The sequence below is a fragment of the Salvelinus fontinalis genome, chromosome 16 (assembly GCF_029448725.1).
Source record: "Salvelinus fontinalis isolate EN_2023a chromosome 16, ASM2944872v1, whole genome shotgun sequence".
NCBI lineage: Eukaryota > Metazoa > Chordata > Actinopteri > Salmoniformes > Salmonidae > Salvelinus > Salvelinus fontinalis.
The window spans coordinates 12,546,495-12,569,724 of NC_074680.1; the positions used below are offsets into that span (position 1 = coordinate 12,546,495).

The following is a 23,230-nucleotide window of genomic DNA, read 5'->3' on the forward strand; positions in this document are numbered from 1 at the left end:
GATTAAGCAGCAGATTCATTTGAATACAGGAGTGAGACTGCCACTAATTGTCCGTAGCGAGCTCATCTGCAGATTTGATTCCATTGGAATTGTTTTGGTTGTATTTAACTTTCCCAATGCCTTCTTCTTCTTTGTGTGAAACAATGCAACCGCCACCTACTTGCCTATCCACCAACTAGGCTCACTTCTTTCCAATTCCCACTCTCCCCCGTATGTACTAGAATTTTCAGAGCTTTGTATTTTGCTTTAAATGACACTGGGCCAGTTATAGAACCTGGGACAGTTACAGAACCTGGGCCAGTTATAGAACCTGGGCCAGTTATAGAACCAGCACTGGGTCAGTTATAGAACCAGCACTGGGCCAGTTATAGAACCAGCACTGGGCCAGTTATAGAACCTGGGCCAGTTATAGAACCACCACTGGGCCAGTTATAGAACCTGGGCCAGTTATAGAACCACCACTGGGCCAGTTATAGAACCTGGGCCAGTTATAGAACCACCACTGGGCCAGTTAAAGAACCTGGGCCAGTTATAGAACCTGGGCCAGTTATAGAACCTGGGCCAGTTATAGAACCACCACTGGGCCAGTTATAGAACCAGCACTGGGTCAGTTATAGAATCTGGGCCAGCTATAGAACCTGGGCCAGTTATAGAACTCGGGCCAGTTATAGAACCTGGGCCAGTTATAGAACCAGCACTGGGCCAGTTATAGAACCTGGGCCAGTTATAGAACCACCACTGGGCCAGTTATAGAACCTGGGCCAGTTATAGAACCACCACTGGGCCAGTTAAAGAACCTGGGCCAGTTATAGAACCTGGGCCAGTTATAGAACCTGGGCCAGTTATAGAACCAGCACTGGGCCAGTTATAGAACCAGCACTGGGCCAGTTATAGAATCTGGGCCAGCTATAGAACCTGGGCCAGTTATAGAACCGGGGCCAGTTATAGAACCACCACTGGGCCAGTTATAGAACCTGGGCCAGTTATAGAACCACCACTGGGCCAGTTAAAGAACCTGGGCCAGTTATAGAACCTGGGCCAGTTATAGAACCTGGGCCAGTTGTAGAACCACCACTGGGCCAGTTACAGAACCTGGGCCAGTTATAGAACCACCACTGGGCCAGTTACAGAACCTGGGCCAGTTATAGAACCACCACTGGGCCAGCTATAGAACCACCACTAGGCCAGCTATAGAACCTGGGGCAGTTATAAAATCTGGGCCAGCTATAGAACCTAGGCCAGTTATAGAACCTGGGCCAGTTATAGAACCAGCACTGGGCCAGTAATATAACCTGGGCCAGTTATAGAACCTGGGCCAGCTATAGAACCTGGGCCAGTTATAGAACCTGGGCCAGTAATAAAACCTGGGCCAGTTATAGAACCTGGGCCAGTTATAGAACCTGGGCCAGTTATAGAACCAGCACTGGGCCAGTTATAGAACCTGGGCCAGTTATAGAACCTGGGCCAGTAATAGAACCTGGGCCAGTTATAGAACCTGGGCCAGCTATAGAACCTGGGCCAGTTATAGAACCTGGGCCAGTTTTAGAACCAGCACTGGGCCAGTAATATAACCTGGGCCAGTTATAGAACCTGGGCCAGCTATAGAACCTGGGCCAGTTATAGAACCTGGGCCAGTAATAAAACCTGGGCCAGTTATAGAACCTGGGCCAGTTATAGAACCTGGGCCAGTTATAGAACCAGCACTGGGCCAGTTATAGAACCACCACTGGGCCAGTTATAGAACCTGGGACAGTTATAGAACCACCACTGGGCCAGCTATAGAACCACCACTGGGCCAGCTATAGAACCACCACTGGGCCAGCTATAGAACCTGGGACAGTTATCGAACCTGGGCCAGTAATATAACCTGGGCCAGTTATAGAACCACCACTGGGCCAGCTATAGAACCACCACTGGGCCAGCTATAGAATCTGGGCCAGTTATAGAACCTGGGCCAGTAATAGAACCTGGGACAGTTATAGAACCTGGGCCAGTAATAGAACCTGGGCCAGTAATAGAACCTGGGCCAGTTATAGAACCTGGGCCAGTAATAGAACCTGGGACAGTTATAGAACCTGGGCCAGTAAAAGAACCTGGGCCAGCTATAGAACCTGGGACAGTTATAGAACCACCACTGGGCCAGTTATAGAACCTGGGACAGTTATAGAACCTGGGCCAGTAATATAACCTGGGCCAGCTATAGAACCTGGGACAGTTATAGAACCACCACTGGGCCAGTTATATAACCATTTAGAATCCTTATAGAATCATGTTGGAGCCAAAAATCCCAGTTGAAGAACTATTATAGATTATTGTACATGTGTAACGACAATGATTGTGATTGTAACATCAACTCACACACGCGTCCATTGCGTACGGCACAACAGCGTGATAATGATCAGAGTTTTCTCCATGTTTGAGCGTGTGTTGATTTGACCCTGTCTCTCTGTTCTCTCTCGGTGGTCACCCAGTTCCCTTTGGCTGCCTTGCAGATAACAAGATCGTGTCCCACCTGCTGGTGGCCGAGCCTGAGAAGATCTACGCCATGCCTGACCCTACCGTCCCCGACAGTGACATCAAGGCCCTGACCACGCTGTGTGACCTAGCTGACCGCGAGCTGGTGGTCAACATCGGCTGGGCCAAACACATCCCAGGTACGGGTTTACACACACACACACACACACACACACACACACACACACACACACACACACACACACACACACACACACACACACACACACACACACACACACACACACACACACACACACACACACACACACACACACACACACACACACACGTGTCTACGCAGATTCAACCTCAACAGGGCTGAAAACATCCCAGGTCGGCCTACACACTGACGCCCATGTAAAACCTCACTGACGCAGACGCTTAGCTAAATGTTCCCCTGGTACACAAAATGACCAGAACACCAACACAAACACTGTCAACATCGTCTGTTCTGTCGAAGCTCATCCCAGGTAAGACCCTGACCTTACCTCAAATCCTATCACAACCCCTCGCATGACCCCTGAACCCAGACGGCCTGAACTCCTCGCCCCGTCTGACCACTTGTGACACAACCTCACCTGAATCCCTTAGCCCTAAACTGATACACGACATGTTGAGACACATCCATTTACATTCAAATACAGCAAACACAAGGACACACGACATGGATTCAGCCAGACTGTCATTTGAGGGATTCATTATGAGTTATATTTTGTGGTGTCCCTCCCTCCCTCCCTCCCTCCCTCCCTCCCTCCCTCCCTCTCTCTCTCTCTCTCTCTCTCCTACCTTCACTCCCTCCCTCCCTTCCTCCCTCCCTCCCTTTCTCCCTCCAGGATCCTATATCATGTGAGCAAATTTGACCGATCATCTATCACTATTTCTACACAAAACAGTCAAGTCGTCGCAGTGTCATCGCATAGAACTGACCCTTCATCGCACATTTACTGCACAGTATGGCTCAATCAAGCCCCACGTCCCCCTCCCAAAAAAAGATTTCCCTCGTCAGCACATTTTCGCACTGGACAAAATCCAATGACAAAATCATTGCATATTGCCAAGCATAATGTCAGAATTGCTGGCGTAAAATCAAGCATTTTACCCTGCAAATATCACAACAAACCCATGTGAAATCCTGGAGGGATTGATATGCCCAGTCACAGTCATATGCACACACACACACAAACACACACATACACACACACAAACATTATGAGTGTGTGTTTATACACTAGTACCTCTGCCAGTACTCTATTCAGAGAATACACAGAGGATGGGGAGCTGTGACGATTGTGTGTGTGTATGTGTGTGTGTGTGTGTGTGTGTGTGTGTGTGTGTGTGTGTGTGTGTGTGTGTGTGTGTGTGTGTGTGTGTGTGTGTGTGTGTGTGTGTGTGTGTGTGTGTGTGTGTGTGTGTGTGTGTGTGTCTGAGCGAGTGGAGATAGCTCACCTCTCCTCCGTGTGCGCTGGGTGCGGAGCGATTGCTCGGTGGAGGATAGATGATGGCGTGATTAGACGGAGGAAGGCAATCCTGCCTCGATGGAGGAGGATGGAGCTCATCTGTGTGTGTGTGTGTGTGTGTGTGTGTGTGTGTGTGTGTGTGTGTGTGTGTGTGTGTGTGTGTGTGTGTGTGTGTGTGTGTGTGTGTGTGTGTGTGTGTGTGTGTGTGTGTGTGTGTGTGTGTGTGTGTGTGTGTGTGTGTGTGTGTGTGTGTGGAGGCAGGGGGTTGCCACCACATCATGATGAAAACCTCACTGCATCCATGGAGAAGTGATCTAATGCTATCTCACACACACACACACACACACACACACACACACACACACACACACACACACACACACACACACACACACACACACACACACACACACACACACACACACACACACACACACACACACACACACACACACACACACACACACACACACTCAAACCACCCCGTGGAGGTGATCTAGCGTTCACACACAGAGGATAGGATTGTCGTTTCTCTCAGAGTGAAATATACCTCCTCCACATTCTCTATCAGCCACTTACAAACTGGTCTGCTGACCCCCAGTATACACACACACACACACACACACACACACACGCACACACACACACACACACACACACACACACACACACACACACACACACACACACACACACACACACACACACACACACACACACACACACACACACACACACACACACACACACACACACACAGAGCACTACCCCCCACCTTTCCCATTCGTAACACTCTCCCTTCCTCGTGTCTAGAGTTGACTAACTTGCACGCTTTTGTGTCTGGCCTTTCTATGCTACAGTGATTGTTTTAATCAAATCAAATTGCCTCCTCTCCCGTAGAGAGAGAGAGAGAGAAAGAAAAAAAACGGAGAAAAGAGAGGGAGAGAGCTGAAACCAATTCATGGCTCATGATCCGGCCGCGCTGTCGCTAACAGTCGTAACAAACTGTCAGGCTAGAGCCACAGCTAATTTCGAGTCATTAGGTGTCTGCCGTACAGGCAACAATTTGTTACGCTGGTTAGGAGGCGCGCTGACACCTCAGAGCTCCAGACGCTTAAGAGCAGGCGGAGGCGCGGAGAAGGCAAATTGTAAACTAATGTAAACATCACTCAGTATTACGGAGGCTGCCGCCGAGAGAGGGGGAGACGGATAACGAGGAGGCCGTGTGTGTGAGTGTCGCTCGACACACTTAAAGACACTCCGCTTCTCATCTCGCCAACCCCCCGCGCCATGCCGCTACACACACCCTCTAACCACTGGTGTCTGTTCTAATTGGATCAGGCTGGGTTTCTTTATGAGAGTGTGTGAGTGTGTGTTTTGTTTTTGTCTCGTTTACATACTGATGCAAACATTTGATATGCTGTTAGGAGTGCAAAATGACACACAACGCACACACACCAGTGAATATCTGGGACTCTAGCATTCCACCAAATGCAGGCTTTTAGAGAATGATATAAAGTCAATGTGTGGAGTTAAAGATGCGAATTGCCTTCACTCTCTATAATGATTAGACTGAGGAATCTCATTTAGGGGCTTACCTCATTCACACACTCGCTTTACTGCGATATTAGGCTGTATGTCACGTCACTGTGTAGGGGGCTGGGCCTCTCTCACACTTGAATAGGGAGGCAGGAGGAGAGCAAATATTTAAGAAGGACTGAAGAAGTAAAAATAAGAAAGAGCATTCTAAATGACTTTTACCTGTCAATAGAATTAGTCTTCTTCCTCTCCCTTCCTCACCCTCTCTCGTTCTCTCTCTGTATGAGGTGAAATACAAAATAAAAGAAAGGGAGCTGTCGTGCCAGAGCGACATGTCTTATCTGCTAGACAAAGGCAGGCGGTGGTACTTGACTTGACGTGTTCTGGACATGAATGGACGCCGGGCCCAACACGGCCTTTTCACCACGACAGACCCTACCACCATTACCAAGCCTTTATGGACGGCCAAATTGCTCCGGCTTCTCCCATTCTGTGTCCCTATCTTGGCGACTCTTTCTTTCTTTCTTTCCCTTTCAATTTGGCCGGGCGGAGGATAAGCGCGTGCTAACACAATATGATTGAGCTGTAGAATGGAGGCCTGTCTGCTTTAATCTCTTTTATGTAGATACTGAGGCTTTCTCGGAGGCTCTGACACAGTCCACTTCATTTCTGCCCCCCCCCCCCCCCCCCCCCCCTCCTTCCCCGGCTCTCTCTGCCTCTGCTCTCTTTCAGTCTATCCTTCTGCCTGCCTGCCTCGCTCTCTCTCCCACTCTGTATCGTCAGTCCCCAATGGTCTCTGTAAAACCAATGAAAGAGCAGTGAGGGGAGGTGGGGGGGGGGGGGGGGGGTGAGAGGGAGTGAGTGAGAGAGGGATAAGGTGGAAGAAAGAGGTGAGACGGGTGACAGAATGTGTGAGGGGGGTAAGAGAGAGGGGGAATCCCTGGCCTGGTGTCAGAGCGGTGGTGGTGTGCGTCCGTGTGTGTGTGTATCTGTATGTTAAGGTGAGTATCATGTGGGTGGTTGGTGGTATTGTTGTGAGGGATTAGAACATGGCTGGGAAACCTCGTTAAGTAAAGAGCTGCAGGTGCCTATTCTAGTGTGCACATGCGTGTGTGACTGAATTGTTACTCTGATTGGCTGCCCGTGTCTACGGCTTAACCCACCCCCGCTCAATATGCATTAGAGACAATATGCATTAGAGAAAATAGCCAGGAACGAGCTCACAAAGCTACCTCCAGGCTACTCACACACACGTTCATTTCCTTTTTGTATATCTGTTCGGGTGTTTCTGCAAGTTGCTGGGTTGACGACATGTGTTAATCAGGTCATTGGGGGAGGTAATAGGGAAACGGGGGGAGAGAACAGCAGGAGATGAGAGAAGGCAGAGGAACGGGTGAGACAGGGGGAGACAGTTGGGAGATAGAGGTGCTTGGTTTATCTGAGGATGTTGTCCTTCCCTCAAGAAGCCCTCCTGACCCTGTTCTAACCTCTCCCTTGAGTGTGCATTGTGCTGACAGGGCTCTACATACCCTAAACTCTTCTATCTGTACCCCTGTCCAAACTCCCCCCTAACCCTCCCACGACCCCTCCATAACCCCCTCTCCCTAACCCTTTGCCTGCTCACATCCCACTTCTAAGCCCTTGTGTAGGCTTTAAGCCTATTCCCTCCCCCCAGTCTGCCTCCCTTGACCTCTTCCCTTAGCCCCCCCTCTAACCCCCGCATTCCCTCTCTCCTTTCCCCTCTCCAACCAATCTGTAAATGAGTCAGCCAGTCAGCCAGTCAGCCAGCCAGCCAGTCAGTCAGTCAGCCAGTCAGCCAGCCAGTCAGCCAGCCAGCCAGTTAGCCAGCCAGTCAGCCAGCCAGTCAGCCAGTCAGTCAGCCAGTCAGCCAGCCAGTCAGTCAGTCAGTCAGTCAGTCAGCTAGTCAGTCAGAGCCTGTGTCCTGCCACAGGGTAAATATTGATTAATAGAAGGCCTCAGCTCCTTTTAGCAAATCAAATGTTCTCTTTCAGCAGGGTTCCTCTCCTCTTTATCCCACAGGATAGCACCACTAAATTAACCCTGACACCCACAAACAGAGGTGTGTGTGTGTGTGTGTGTGTGTGTGTGTGTGTGTGTGTGTGTGTGTGTGTGTGTGTGTGTGTGTGTGTGTGTGTGTGTGTGTGTGTGTGTGTGTGTGTGAGAGACAGGCAGACAGATGTGTGTGTAAGGTAGTGATGATGTCAGTTCAGTGTCTCCACCCGTGGCTGCTCAATAATGTCTGGTGATGTCTTCAATATGTACATTTGTTGTAGAGCTGCACGTGAGGCTGGCAGCAAACTGTGCCATCCCTCCCTAAATGGCCTCCCCTGTCTACCAGTCCCCTTCCCCCCTTCTCTCTCTCTGTCTCTCTGTCTCTCTGTCTCTCTCTCTCTCTCTCTCTCTCTCTTTCTTTCTCTTCCTCACTCTCACTCATATTTTCTCTTTTGCCCCCTTTCCCTTTCTCTCTTCCTCATTCTTTGCTCCTTTTCCCCTTTTCCTCTTTCTCTTCATTTCTTGTTCATGTTCATGCTGCTCCTAGAAGTTAAATACTATTTTAAATTGACTTCATCTTTCTGTCCCATTCCATTATATTACCCCCCCCCCCCTCTCTCTCTCTCTCTATCTCTCGCTCTCTCACCTTTTCTCTCTTGGTCTCTCTGTCTCAATCTATAATAACACTGTGAAAAGAAGCAATTATGATTGAAGTTGTCATGCATGGTACTCACAAAGGCACTAGTCAGATTAGCATGCTAATGGTACCATGGTTGTTATGGTACAGTCAACGCTAGTCAGATTAGCATGCTAACGGTACCATAGTGGTTATGGTACAGTCTACGCTAGTCAGATTAGCATGCTAACGGTACCATGGTTGTTATTGTACAGTCAATGCCAGTCGGAATAGCCCGCTAAGGCTAGAACAAGTCAGGGCTAGGATACCTTGGGCAAGGTTGTTCAGTGTGACAACCACCACATGTTCCCCACCCCACCCTTTACCACACACAAACACACACACACACACACACACACACACACACACACACACACACACACACACACACACACACACACACACACACACACACACACACACACACACACACACACACACACACACACACACACACACACACACACTAAATGATTCATCTAAATGAATAACATGGTCATGTAGACTCGGCTGGTTTGACTACAACATTTACATTTACATTTAAGTCATTTAGCAGACGCTCTTATCCAGAGCGACTTACAAATTGGACAGTTCATACATATTCATCATGGTCCCCCCGTGGGTCCCCCCATGGTTTTCAAGTGTGCCCCGGTCACCTACAACACATTAATAGGTGTCTTAACAGAAAGAGGGAAGGAGAGATGAGAGAGTTAGGGATGAGAGAGATTTGTGTGATATTACATATTGTGTGAAATTTGATGGAGACATGGCCAGTGTTTGTGTTAATTCAGTTGTGTGTGTGTGTGTGTGTGTGTGTGTGCGTGCGTGTGTGTGTGTGTGTGCGTGCTTGAGTGTGAATGTATGCGTGCGTGTGAACCGTGTGTGCATCAAATCAAATCAAATGTTATTTTTCACATGCTGGTGTAGACTTTACCGTGAAATGCTTAGTTACGAGCCTTTCCCAACGATGCAGAGTTAAAAAAAAAATAATAATAATAGTAACATGAAGAATAAAATCAAGTATGAATGTAGTTATATCCAGGAAGTGCCAGATCAATGATGTAGTTATATCCAGGAAGTACCAGTACCAGATCAATGATGTAGTTATATACAGGAAGTACCAGTACCAGATCAATGATGTAGTTATATCCAGGAAGTACCAGTACCAGATCAATGATGTAGTTATATCCAGGAAGTACCAGTACCAGATCAATGATGTAGTTATATCCAGGAAGTACCAGTACCAGATCAATGATGTAGTTATATACAGGAAGTACCATTACCAGATCAATGATGTAGTTATATCCAGGAAGTACCAGTACCAGATCAATGATGTAGTTATATCCAGTAAGTACCAGTACCAGATCAATGATGTAGTTATATACAGGAAGTACCAGTACCAGATCAATGATGTAGTTATATACAGGAAGTACCAGTACCAGATCAATGATGTAGTTATATCCAGGAAGTACCAGTACCAGATCAATGATGTAGTTATATCCAGGAAGTACCAGTACCAGATCAATGATGTAGTTATATACAGGAAGTACCAGTACCAGATCAATGATGTAGTTATATACAGGAAGTACCAGTACCAGATCAATGATGTAGTTATATACAGAAAGTATCAGTACCAGATCAATGATGTAGTTATACACAGGAAGTACCAGTACCAGATCAATGATGTAGTTATATACAGGAAGTACCAGTACCAGATCAATGATGTAGTTATATGCAGGAAGTACCAGTACCAGATCAATGATGTAGTTATATACAGGAAGTACCAGTACCAGATCATTGATGTAGTTATATACAGGAAGTATCAGTACCAGATCAATGTGCAGCTATATCCAGGAAGTACCAGTACCAGATCAATGATGTAGTTATATCCAGGAAGTACCAGTACCAGATCAATGATGTAGTTATATCCAGGAAGTACCAGTACCAGATCAATGATGTAGTTATATACAGGAAGTACCAGTACCAGATCAATGATGTAGTTATACACAGGAAGTACCAGTACCAGATCAATGATGTAGTTATATCCAGGAAGTACCAGTACCAGATCAATGATGTAGTTATATGCAGGAAGTACCAGTACCAGATCAATGATGTAGTTATATACAGGAAGTATCAGTACCAGATCAATGATGTAGTTATATCCAGGAAGTACCAGTACCAGATCAATGATGTAGTTATATCCAGGAAGTACCAGTACCAGATCAATGATGTAGTTATATACAGGAAGTACCAGTACCAGAACAATGATGTAGTTATATCCAGGAAGTACCATTACCAGATCAATGATGTAGTTATATCCAGGAAGTACCAGTACCAGATCAATGATGTAGTTATATACAGGAAGTACCAGTACCAGATCAATGATGTAGTTATATCCAGGAAGTACCAGTACCAGATCAATGATGTAGTTATATCCAGGAAGTACCAGTACCAGATCAATGTTGTAGTTATATACAGGAAGTACCAGTACCAGATCAATGATGTAGTTATACACAGGAAGTACCAGTACCAGATCAATGATGTGATGATGAGTGTTTATCCGTTAGCCTCCTGAGCTATCTGATTCCCAATGCATTCCTTTCAGCTGTGCGCTGCGTATCTGTGACCACTTTAATCTGGGCACAGTGGAAGATAACACATTTTGAGAAGGACGTGTGGTTTTCAAGTGTGCCCCGGTCACCTCGCCAGGCAAACAAACAGAGAGTGTTTGCAGATAAATACAAATATTGATGAAATCAAATTATCAAAATAATATTTGATGTCAGGCCCCGGAATGTGGATTAAGTTCAGCATTCTTATTAGATGAAGCCTCGGGCGTTGTTGGTCAATGTCTCTCCTTCTCTCTCTCTTGCTCTCTCCTGCCATGTCTGTCCTCTTTTTCTTTATCTTGTCTCTTCCTCACCTCTCTTCTCAGGATGTTACTGCTTGTGTTATGTCTCTCTTTTGACGTCCCATATCGCACCAAACAGTATCAGACGGTGTGTCTCTGCACAATAGGTCTCTGGTCCTACTTCTGTTAACGTCCACTAATAATAACTTCAGCTTAGGCCGTCATTGTAAATAGGAATTTGTTCTTAACTGACTTGCCTAGTTGAATCAAGGTCAAGTATTCTAATACACATCAATGTGGCTAGTTTATTAGGTACACTACCACGTTCACGAAAATGTTTCGCTCCTACAGACAGTGAGTCACGTGGCCGTGGCTTGCTATATAAAGCAAGCAGGCAGACAGGACAATGGCAAGAATTGTGCAAGCTAATGTCACGTTCCTGACCTATTTCTGTTAGTTTGTTATGTGTGTTAGTTGGTCAGGACGTGAGGTTGGGTGGGCATTCTATGTTTTCTGTTTCTATGTTGGTTTATGGGTTGCCTGGTATGGCTCTTAATTAGAGGCAGGTGTTTGGCGTTCCTCTAATTAAGAGTCATATTTAGGTAGGCGTTTTGACAGTGTTCGTTGTGGGTGATTGTCTTCCGTGTCTGTGTCTGTACACCACGCGGGACTGTTTACGGTTTGTTCGGTTTGTGTAGCCTATGTTTCCTATTCGTGCGTTCTTCTTGTTTTATGTAAGTTCGTCGTCTAGGTCTGTCTACACCGTTTGTTGTTTTTGTTAGTTTAGTCAAGTTCGTGTTTTCTTTAATAAATTATGTGTTCAAACTCCGCTGCGCCTTGGTTCCCTCAATACTCCTCCTTTTCGGTCGAAGAGGAGGAGGACCGCCGTTACAGAATCACCCACCAAATCTCCAGAACCAAGCAGCGGAGTAAACGGAGTAAGGGACAGAAAAAGAAGGAGGAATGGACTTGGAACGATGTATTGGACGGGAAAGGTTGCTACACATGGGAGGAGATCCTGGCTGGTAGGGATCGCCTCCCATGGGAACAGCTGGAGGCACTGAGGAGAGCAGAGGCAACCGGAGAAGGGAACCGGAGTTATGAGGGGACGCGTCTTGCACGGAAGCCCAAAAAGCCCGTGAGTAACACCCAAAAATTTCTTGGGGGGGGGCTAAGAGGTAGTGGGCCAAGGGCAGGTAGGAGACCTGCGCCCACTTCCCAGGCTTACCGTGGAGAGTGGGAGTACGGGCAGGCACTGTGTTACGCAGTAGAGCGCACGGTGTCTCCTGTACGAGTGCATAGCCCAGTGCGGGTTATTCCACCTCCCCGCACTGGTAGGGCTAGATTGGGCATTGAGCCAGGTGTCATGAGGCCGGCTCAACGCATCTGGTCTCCAGTGCGTCTCCTCGGGCCGGCATACATGGCACCTGCCTTACGCATGGTTTCCCCGGTTCGCCTACATAGCCCGGTGCGGGTTATTCCACCTCCCCGCACTGGTCGGGCGACCGGGAGCATTCAACCAGGTAAGGTTGGGCAGGCTCAATGCTCAAGAGAGCCAGTACGCCTGCACGGTCCGGTATTTCCGGCGCCACCTCCCCGCCCCAGCCTAGTACCTACAGTGCCTACACTACGCACTAGGCTACCAGTGCGTTTCCAGAGCCCTGTTCCTCCTCCATGCACTCTCCCTGTAGTGCGTGTATCCAGTTCGGTGCCTCCAGTTCCGGCACCACGCACTAAGCCTCCTGTGCGTCTCCAGAGCCCTGTACACACTGTTTCTTCTCCCCCTACTAATCCTGATGTGCTTGCCCTCAGCCCGGTGCCACCGGTGCCGGTACCACGCACCAGGTATAGAGTAGGCTTTGAGAGTCCAGTGTGCCCTGTCCCTGCTCCCTGCACTAGCATGAAGGTGCGTGTCCTTAGCCCGGTGCCTCCAGTTCCGGCACCACGCACCAGGTCTACAGTGCGCCTTATCCGGCCAGAGCCATCCGTCTCCCCAGCGCCATCCGTCTCCCCAGCGCCATCTGAGCCATCCGTCTCCCCAGCGCCATCTGAGCCATCCGTCTCCCCAGCGCCGTCTGAGCCATCCGTCTGCAATGAGCCTGCAAAGCCGCCCGTCTGCCATGAGCCTGCAAAGCCGCCCGTCTGCCATGAGCCTACAGAGCCGTCCGCCAGACAGGAGCCGCTAGAGCCGCCCGCCAGACAGGAGCCGCCCGCCAGACAGGAGCCGCTAGAGCCGCCAACCAGACAGGATCTGCCAGAGCCGCCAACCAGACAGGATCTGCCAGAGCCGCCAACCAGACAGGATCTGCCAGAGCCGCCAACCAGACAGGATCTGCCAGAGCCGCCAACCAGACAGGATCTGCCAGAGCCGCCAACCAGACAGGATCTGCCAGAGCCGCCAGCCAGACAGGATCTGCCAGAGCTGTCTCTCTGTCCGGAGCTGCCTTTCAGTCCGGAGTTGCCCCTCTATCCTGATCTCCCTCTCTATCCTGAGCTACCTCTATATTCTGATCTATCCCTCTGTCTTGTGCTATCCCTCTGTCTTGATCTATCCCTCTGTCCCGGTGCTGTCCCTGTCATTGATGTTACCAAGAGGATTTTGTGGGGGTAAAATGAGGGTGGACATTCTTAGGGGGAGATGGAGGCTGGGATTGATTATGGTGGGGTGGGGACCTCGCCCGGAGCCTGAGCCACCACCGTGGTCAGATGCCCACCCAGACCCTCCCCTAGACTTTGTGCTGGTGCGCCCGGAGTTCGCACCTTATGGGGGGGGTTATGTCACGTTCCTGACCTATTTCTGTTAGTTTGTTATGTGTGTTAGTTGGTCAGGACGTGAGGTTGGGTGGGCATTCTATGTTTTCTGTTTCTATGTTGGTTTATGGGTTGCCTGGTATGGCTCTTAATTAGAGGCAGGTGTTTGGCGTTCCTCTAATTAAGAGTCATATTTAGGTAGGCGTTTTCACAGTGTTCGTTGTGGGTGATTGTCTTCCGTGTCTGTGTCTGTACACCACGCGGGACTGTTTACGGTTTGTTCGGTTTGTGTAGCCTATGTTTCCTATTCGTGCGTTCTTCTTGTTTTATGTAAGTTCGTCGTCTAGGTCTGTCTACACCGTTTGTTGTTTTTGTTAGTTTAGTCAAGTTCGTGTTTTCTTTAATAAATTATGTGTTCAAACTCCGCTGCGCCTTGGTTCCCTCAATACTCCTCCTTTTTGGTCGAAGAGGAGGAGGACCGCCGTTACAGCTAACAGGAGGGCCACAAATAACAATACATTACAACAGTGGTGTGCAGAACGGCATCTTGGTACTCACAGCTCGTCGGTCCTTGTCACGGATGGGCTATTGCAGCAGACGATCACACCGGGTTCCACTCCTATCAGCTAAAAACAAGAAGAAGTATCTCCAGTGGGCACACAATCAACAACACTGGACAATTGAGGAGTGGAAAAACATTGCCTGGTCTGACAACTCCCGATTTCTGCTGCATCATGTTGATGGCAGTGCCAGGTCTCAAAGGTGCAGGCTGTTGTCAACGGCACAGGCTGGAGGTGGTGGTGTAATGTGAGGGAAATGTTAGGTCCTTTGATACAAAATGAGCAACTGTTTCCCCCGAAGAATTCAGACTGTTCTGGAGGCAAAGGGGGGTCCGACCCGGTACTAGATGGGTGAACCTAATAAACTGGTACATACAGTGCTTTCGGAAAGTATTCAGAGCCCTTGACTTTTTCCATATTTTGTTAAGTTTCAGCCTTATTCTAAAATTGCTTTTTTTTAAAAGGTTCCTCATCAATCTACACACAATCCCCGTAATGACAAAGCAAAAACAGTTTTTTGACCAAGAAGGAGTGTGATGGAGTGCTGCATCAGATGACCTGGCCTCCACAATCACCCAACCTCAACCTGAGATGGTTTGAGATGAGTTGGACCGCAGAATGAAGGAAAACCAGCCAACAAATGCTCAGCATATGTGGGAACTCCTTCAAGACTGTTGGAAAAGCATTCTAGGTGAAGCTGGTTGAGAGAATGCCAAGAGTGTGCAAAGCTGTCATCAAGGCAAAGGGTGGCTACGTTTAATATTCTCAAATATAAAACACTTTTTGGTTACTACATGATTCCATGTGTTATTTCATAGATTTGATGGCTTCACTACTATTCTACACCGTAGAAAATAGTAGAAATAAAGAAAAAACGTTCATTGAGTAGGTGTGTCCAAACTTTTTACTAGTACTGTATTTTTGACTAGTACTGTAACATTTCAAAGATTTTATTGAGTTACAGTTCATATAAGGAAATCAGTCAATTTAAATAAATTCATTAGGCACTAATCTGCGGATTTCACATGACTGGGAATGCAGATATGCATCTCTTGGTCACACATACCTTATATGTGTGACACATTTGCCTCATGCAGTGTGACACATCTCCTTCGCATACAGTTGATCAGGCTGTTGATTGTGACCTGTGGAATGTTGTCCCACTCCTCTTCAATGGCTGAGCGAAGTTGCTGGATATTGTCGGGAACTGGAACACGCTGTCGTACAAGTCCATCCAGAGCATTCCAAACATGCTCAATGGGTGACATATCTGGTGAGTATACAGGCCATGGAAGAAGTGGCACATTAATAGCTTCCAGGAAGTGTTTACTTTGGGACATGGGGCTGTGCATTATTATGCTGAACCGTGAGGTGATGCGGCGGATGAATGGCACGACAATGGGCCTCAGGATCTCGTCCCGGTATCTCTGCGCATTCAAATTGCCAACGAAAAAATGCAATTGTTTCATTGTCCATAGTTTATGCCTGCACATACCATAACCCCACCTCCACCATGGGGCACAACGTTGACATCAACAACACACACATACACACAATCCCGGGACCGAAACTGTACATGTTGCGTTCTCCCGACAGCGACAAATATAACAGTTGACTTTGATTTCATGCTGTTTTCTTTTAACCTGATATGATACAGATATGAATATCAGACACTGGGATTGTACTGCATGGTGGTGGTTTGTGGTGGGCACCAGAGAGAGGAGCCATCTTGTTCCAATAGAGCTGTGTTTGTCTGGTCATGCTCCTCATCCATTTCCCTTCTGTATAGAGCATCCACATTGTCCACTCCCTACGAACACACACACACACAAACCCACACAGGGAAGGCACGTTTTGACTATGTACTCACACACAAACACACACACACACTCACATAAGCACGCACGCACGCACGCACGCACGCACGCACGCACACACACACACACACACACACACACACACACACACACACACACACACACACACACACACAATATGAAGACACGTTTGGCGTGTTGACTCTCTCTCTGTCCGCCACCTGTGTTTATTTTGACATTCCAACGCCGCTGTCGTCTCCAAGACGATGTCTTTGTGACGACACACGTCCATGTTGTCTCGCTCTATAAACGACACGTGTTTAGTAAAGTCGAGAGACACACACACACACACACACACACACACACACACAATTTGTTTTTCTACCTCATCAGGTCACACCTCAGAGCCGACACACACACTATGCCTTTAGATTAGAATGACCTGACACCTGACACACACACACCTTTCTCCTGTAGATGTGTGCAACCTGTCCCCCTTCACACACACTCAAACAACACCTGTCACCTGTCTGTGTGCGTCTGCATCAGGCTTAGCCTACAACAGCGAGGACCCATCTGAGAGAAATAGAGAGAGGGCTGCCCAGTGTTAGTGCCCGTTTAAAAAAAAAACAAGGCATTATCGCTCATTTCTTCTCTCTTATGAGTTTGATTACATTTGCAAATCAAATCAATCCATCAGACAGCGCAGGGCCGCATCAATGCAGTCTGACGGCGCCTAGTAATCTCCATCTAATAATATGCAAATGTCTCACATCAGTAAGTAACCAATAAATCAGTGGCATGCCTGCGCCAATCATTAAATATCAGAATGAACCGTCCATTTTGACTATTTTCAATTTGCTGATATGCTGCTGGAGCATAAAGATAGATGGTTGTAATTACACACAAACCAAACTTCATTTTAACTCATCTCCCCCTCACACACCCGCCCCGAGACACACACACACACATACGCACACATTAGATGTACTGTGAGGTGGAACAGGCTTGTCATCGCATCACATTATTTCTGCCAGTTCATGCAAAGTTCACAGACAAGCATGAAATGGCCATCGTCTCTCTTCCCCCTCCATCCACCCTCCCTCCCCTCCTCCCTCACTCCAAAATAATAGTTCAGAGGGGGGCATCCTTTCCATCAGGGAACAAGCAGGCAGGGAAATGGGATTGGAGCGAAGCTGTCGGCTGGCTGGGACGAGTTATAGCCCTCACACTCGAAACAGCCTAACAAGGGATCTCCTGGTTGTGTGTGTGTGTGTGTGTGTGTGTGTGTGTGTGTGTGTGTGTGTGTGTGTGTGTGTGTGTGTGTGTGTGTGTGTGTGTGTGTGTGTGTGTGTGTGTGTGTGTGTGTGTGTGTGTGTGTGTGTGTGTGTGTGTGTGTGTGCATGTGTGTGTCCTGTCCTGTCCTGTCCTAGTTAATAATGATGTAAATGATTATGGATGCGGTCGGGGACAGAGAGAGGCGTCTGGTGAACCTCAGTGTGTTGCTTATGAATAAAATGATTGGACATATTTTAGCTCCAGCCCAGCTTGCTCTTCGGCCCTCATACACTCAGGTGACTAGCCACCTAGCACGATTTAACTCTTGTTAGGGACAACAGACATCAGGGTGTTCTGTTTATATACTGAAGTTAATGTGTTGTAGCTAATTATAAACTGGGTGGTTCGAGCCCTGAATGCTGATTGGCTGACAGCCGTGGTATATCAGACCATATACCACGGGTATGACAAAACGTGTATTTGTACTGCTCTAATTACGTTGGTAACCAGTTTTTAATAGCAATAAGGCACAGCAGGGGTTTGTGATATATGGCCAATATACCATGGCTAAGGGCTGTATCCATGCACTCCGCATTGCGTCGTGGAGAGAACAGGCTTTAACAGTGGTATATTGGCCATATACCACCCCCTCTCTGGCCTTATTTCTTAATTATACGATGTCCCTATTATGGCAAAATGTTCTTGACTGATTTTATGGTTTGATTGTTTGAACAGACATTTCTTATCAATAATTAGCATTTTGTGTGGGCATGCGTGCGTGTGAGCTTGTGTGTGCCACTGTCAAACCTCGATAGTGTACAGGTCCCACTTGCCCCAGCACAGAACCATGAGAAGAGACCCTCTGTGTTTGATATTAGTGACATGTACAGGACAATGTGTGTGTGTGAATAGGGGTTGAAGCTATCAGGTCTGTTTCTATTCTTATGGTAATAATGACAGCTGTCCATTGTTATCCTACAGCACTATGTCTCTCTCTCTCTCTCTCTCTCTCTCTCTCTCTCTCTCTCTCTCTCTCTCTCTCTCTCTCTCTCTCTCTCTCTCTCTCTCTCTCTCTCTCTCTCTCTCTCTCTCTCTCTCTCTCTCTCTCTCTCTCTCTCTCTCTCTGTGTGTGTGCAGCTCATCTCTCTCCAGTGGTTTCGACAGAGAGGTTTTAGAACTCAGTGTAGTTAATCTGCCTGTAATTACAGAAGATGTCTTGTAACACACACACACACTCCATCCCATGCCTCTACTTCCACCCCTCAATGGTCAGACACACTGTCCCTTGCTTTCTTACCCCTTCTTTCAAATTTAAATCCAGACTCAAATTCTAATCCACCTACAGTGTGTCCATCCAAAATACCCTTTCTCCTCCCTTCATCCATTCATCTGAAACCCCCTCTCTCCTCTCCCGCTCCCTCTCTCCTTTTGTGTGGTCCTACAGCAGCATGGCTCCTTTGAGCTTCTCCAGTGCGGGATATTGCCACTGCCTTTCCCTAGCAGGTCGTTTCCCTCCTCTTCCCCCACATCAGCATACTCCTTTCATACTCCTTTCTCGTTCCCTTCATCCCCCTCTCCCTGTGTAGAGGAGGATAGGATGGTCTCGTTCAGACAGTGGGCTTCTGTAGCTCTGTAAGGCAGAGCCCAGAACTCTCCCTGGTTGCACAAGAACAAACGGACAGCTCTCTACGGATGCTTCTGGTTTGATCACGATGTAGGGCTACACACACTCAAAGACACACACACACACACACACCCCCTATATACAAACAGCCATCCCATTTCTGTTCCCGATGCTGGTTTGATGTATATTGTGCATGTGCGTGTTTGTGTGAGAAATTGAGGCAGCTGTAAGGTGGCGGTGTGTCATTGTATAGGAAAGCCAGCTTCCACCTGCCTCAATTACTGCTTGTTTCGGTTACCCTGTGATCTGCATCCATCTAGAGATGCTTCACTGGGCAGAGACACACACATACACAGGAGAGAGACACATCTATCGTTCTCAATTATTGAGCTTCAGATTCACACCACACACACACACACACACACACACACACACACACACACACACACACACACACACACACACACACACACACACACACACACACACACACACACACACACACACACACACACGCACGCACACACACACACACACACACACCGCACACACACACACACTCACAGCCAGCCCACGCTAGCCATTGCAGAGTAGCGTTTATGTCCAGGTTTTCTAGTTAATCTTGATCTGTTTCATCTGTGGGCAGCTAGCTGGATTGCAGCTGGCTGGATGGCTGGCAGGCTGGGTTATTGTTTGGGCTTGACAGATCCTTGTCTGAGTACTCCATCAAGGGTGTGTGTGTGTGTGTGTGTGTGTGTGTGTGTGTGTGTGTGTGTGTGTGTGTGTGTGTGCGTGTGCGCGTGCGCGTGCGCGTGCATGTGCATGCGTGTGCGTGTGTGTGCGTGTGCGCGTGTGCGTGTGTGCGTGTTCCTTTATGTCGTGTGTGTACTCCTGTGTATGTGCTCCATCAAGCCCAGTGTGTGAGTTCACCAAGCCATTGGCCAGGCTTGATGATGACATACGATCTCTCAGCCTCGGTAATGGCTGTAAAATGTCATAATTACACGTCCTTTATTGCCATGCATAATGACCCTGAAGCAGTATGGAACAATTAATTAAGATTTTCAGCCGTGGCTTTTTCAGGAATTAAAAGGTGCTCATGGCAGTGGAATGGGGGTAATGTCTCGTCTTGAAAGCATTACGGCCTGCTAGAAGAGAAGGGGCTATCTCTTTATCTCTCCCTCTCTCTTCTGCCTCTCTCTCCATCCCTTCTGTCTCTCTCTCTCTCTCTTTCTGTCTCATTTTCTCTCTGCTTTCTCTGTCGCCCTCCCTCCCTAGAGCATTGTGTTTGTCTCGCTCTTCTGTGTTTGTCGTGGCTGATCATGTTTGAGTTCTAATCCCTAAATATGAAATTAATCCGGACCAACTATCTATTCTCATATTGAAGAGATCGGGGATTTTATTTCTTATACCAACACACATGTATAATCTGCAACGGTTCGGGTTTGGATGGTTTGTGTGTGTGTGTGTGTGTGTTTGCGTGTGTGCGTTTTATTATTATGGCTGCAGTCAGAGAGACAGAATACTGTGGGAGGATCACGTTATTAAAGGATAACCACGATAGCGATCGATAGGCTGTTGGATCCCAGTTAATTGATCTGTAAGGGAAAATGATTTAATCCATGTGAATATATAGGTCTTGGACACACACACAGTCATGAAACCTAAAGCCCATAGCAGCTGTCTGACACTTCCCTCTCCTGTCCTCATCTTTGGGGACAGGTTCATGGGGACAGGAGTCCTGTTTTGGTGTGCGTGTTTGTGTGTATGTGTGTGTGTTTAGGTGTATGTGTGTGTGTGTGTGTTTGTGTGTATGTGTGTGTGTGTTGGGGGTTGAGAGAACGTGTTGAGATCAAAGATGTGTGTGTGTGTGTGTGTGCGTGCGTGCGCGTGTGTATAAGCTCTTGAGTCATGTGTACACATCCCTAATTCCCCCAACAGAAATCTCACCACACACGGTCAGTCCTGCTGACATCAACAATAAATAGACAGGAGGGAGGAGAGAGGGAAGGGGGGATAGAAGGAGAGAGAGAAGGGGGGATAGAAGGAGAGAGAGAAGACATGTTGAAGACAGGGCTTTTTCCTTGGGTTTGGTCTGTAGAGTAAATGTCCTTCTTTAGAGCACAGCACTCATCAGTTAGTCTATATGACTCTATCACACACTTATACATACAGTACATGAGCATACTGACACACAAGCAGCCTAGGACCTCTCCTAGTCTTACCCTTCTCTCTCTCTTTCTTGCTCTTTCTCTCTCGCTCTCTCTTTCTTGCTCTTTCTCTCTCGCTCTCTCCTTCTGTCGCTCTCGCTCTCTCTCTCTCTCTCTCTCTCTCTCTCTCTCTCTCTCTCTCTCTCGCTCTCTCTCTCTCTCTCTCTCTCTCTCTCTCTCTCTCTCTCTCTCTCTCTCTCTCTTATGCTTTCTCTCTCTCTCTTCTACTGTCACTCTATCAAGGGTGACAAAGATTCTTAGGGAGTGAGAGTGGGTAATTAAAATGTAAATATTGATATTTTATTATTTGAAATGGCTCCTTGGAAACCATCTTAATGTCACTCCATCTGGCGTCTCCACGGAGACAGAGGGTTTTCCTGTTACCGGGGGACCTCAGCGACCAGCCCAGACCTCTACAACCTGCCTCGATAACGCAGCTATAAACCGGGCACCCGTCTTCAAGGATCCATTCTGGGTCTAATTCAGAGTTAAAGCAGCGTGGTAGCAAACACACACACACACTCCCACACACACACCTAGACAAGCACATACAGTACACACATTTTCAGACACACACACACAGACATACACACACTCCCACACACACACCTAGACAAGCACATACAGTACACACATTTTCAGACACACACACACAGACATACACACACTCCCACACACACACCTAGACAAGCACACACAGTACACACATTTTCAGACACACAAACACAGACATACACACACTCCCACACACACACCTAGACAAGCACATACAGTACACACATTTTCAGACACACAAACACAGACATACACACACTCCCACACACACACCTAGACAAGCACATACAGTACACACATTTTCAGACACACACACACAGACATACACACACTCCCACACACACACCTAGACAAGCACATACAGTACACACATTTTCAGAGACACACACACAGACATACACACACTCCCACACACACACCTAGACAAGCACATACAGTACACACATTTTCAGACACACACACACAGACATACACACACGCACGTCACACGGGAATGTTTAGCATTAATCTGCAGTGCAGATCCACTGTAATGTATGCAATTAGGAGGGGGTGAGATTGGTAATTAGCCGCACTATTAGCATGAAGCAGCTCTCTGTCTGTGTGTCTGATTAGAATAGGCTGCCGCAACCCACCTCCCTCAGGCCAGAGGAGAGGGGGAGAGGGGGAGAGGGGGAGAGAGAGAGAGAGAGAGAGAGAGAGAGAGAGAGAGAGAGAGAAAGAGAGAGAAGAAATGTCATCGTTTAGAAAATAAATACCCTCCATATGAAACACGCCAGTACTCTTGCTACTGTATATCTGTACTGTATATCTGGGATCCCGAGTGGCGCAGCGGTCCAAGGCACTGCATTTCAGTGCAAGAGGCATCACTGCAGTCCCTGGTTTGAATCCAGGCTGTAACACATCCGGCTGTGATTGGGCGGCACACAATTGGCCCGGGTTTGTCCCGGGGTAGGCCGTCATTGTATATAATAATATGTTCTTAACTGACTAGCCTCGTTAAATAAAGGTGATTTTTTTTATATCTGTATAAATATGTATATTTTCAGTCGCATCTTTTTGAGTGAGTTATATTTTCAAACTGAATTCAGCTCATTGCAAAGTCATATACGTGTGCTACATTAATTCTTTTCTCAGGTTTTAGAAAAATAGAACAACGTTATGGTCCTATCAACTTGAGTCATAGAGCTACTTCGTATTACCATGCCTTTCATTCCTCCTCTCAGTACCCCAGTCTCTCTCTCTCTCTCTGATGACACAATGGACCCCTGTGTGTGTTTAGGCCATCCCTGAGGAGTGCCTGTCTTAATGTTTATTCACTAGGGGTCATAGGTCAGGGTAGGATGGCCCTAGACACTGCCTGATCTAAGGTCAGTTTGATGTAT

General features: G+C 47.6%; 1 protein-coding gene across 1 annotated transcript in view; it reads left to right on the forward strand.

Moving 5' to 3' along the window:
- The window catches only part of LOC129812489 (estrogen-related receptor gamma-like), a 102,457-nt gene that overhangs the window by 70,669 nt on the left and 8,558 nt on the right, over nt 1-23,230 (forward strand). Inside the window, exon 6 of the mRNA XM_055864107.1 lies at nt 2,472-2,654. Within this exon, the coding sequence (XP_055720082.1) occupies nt 2,472-2,654 (183 nt within the window). The remainder of the gene's footprint in view (nt 1-2,471; nt 2,655-23,230) is intronic.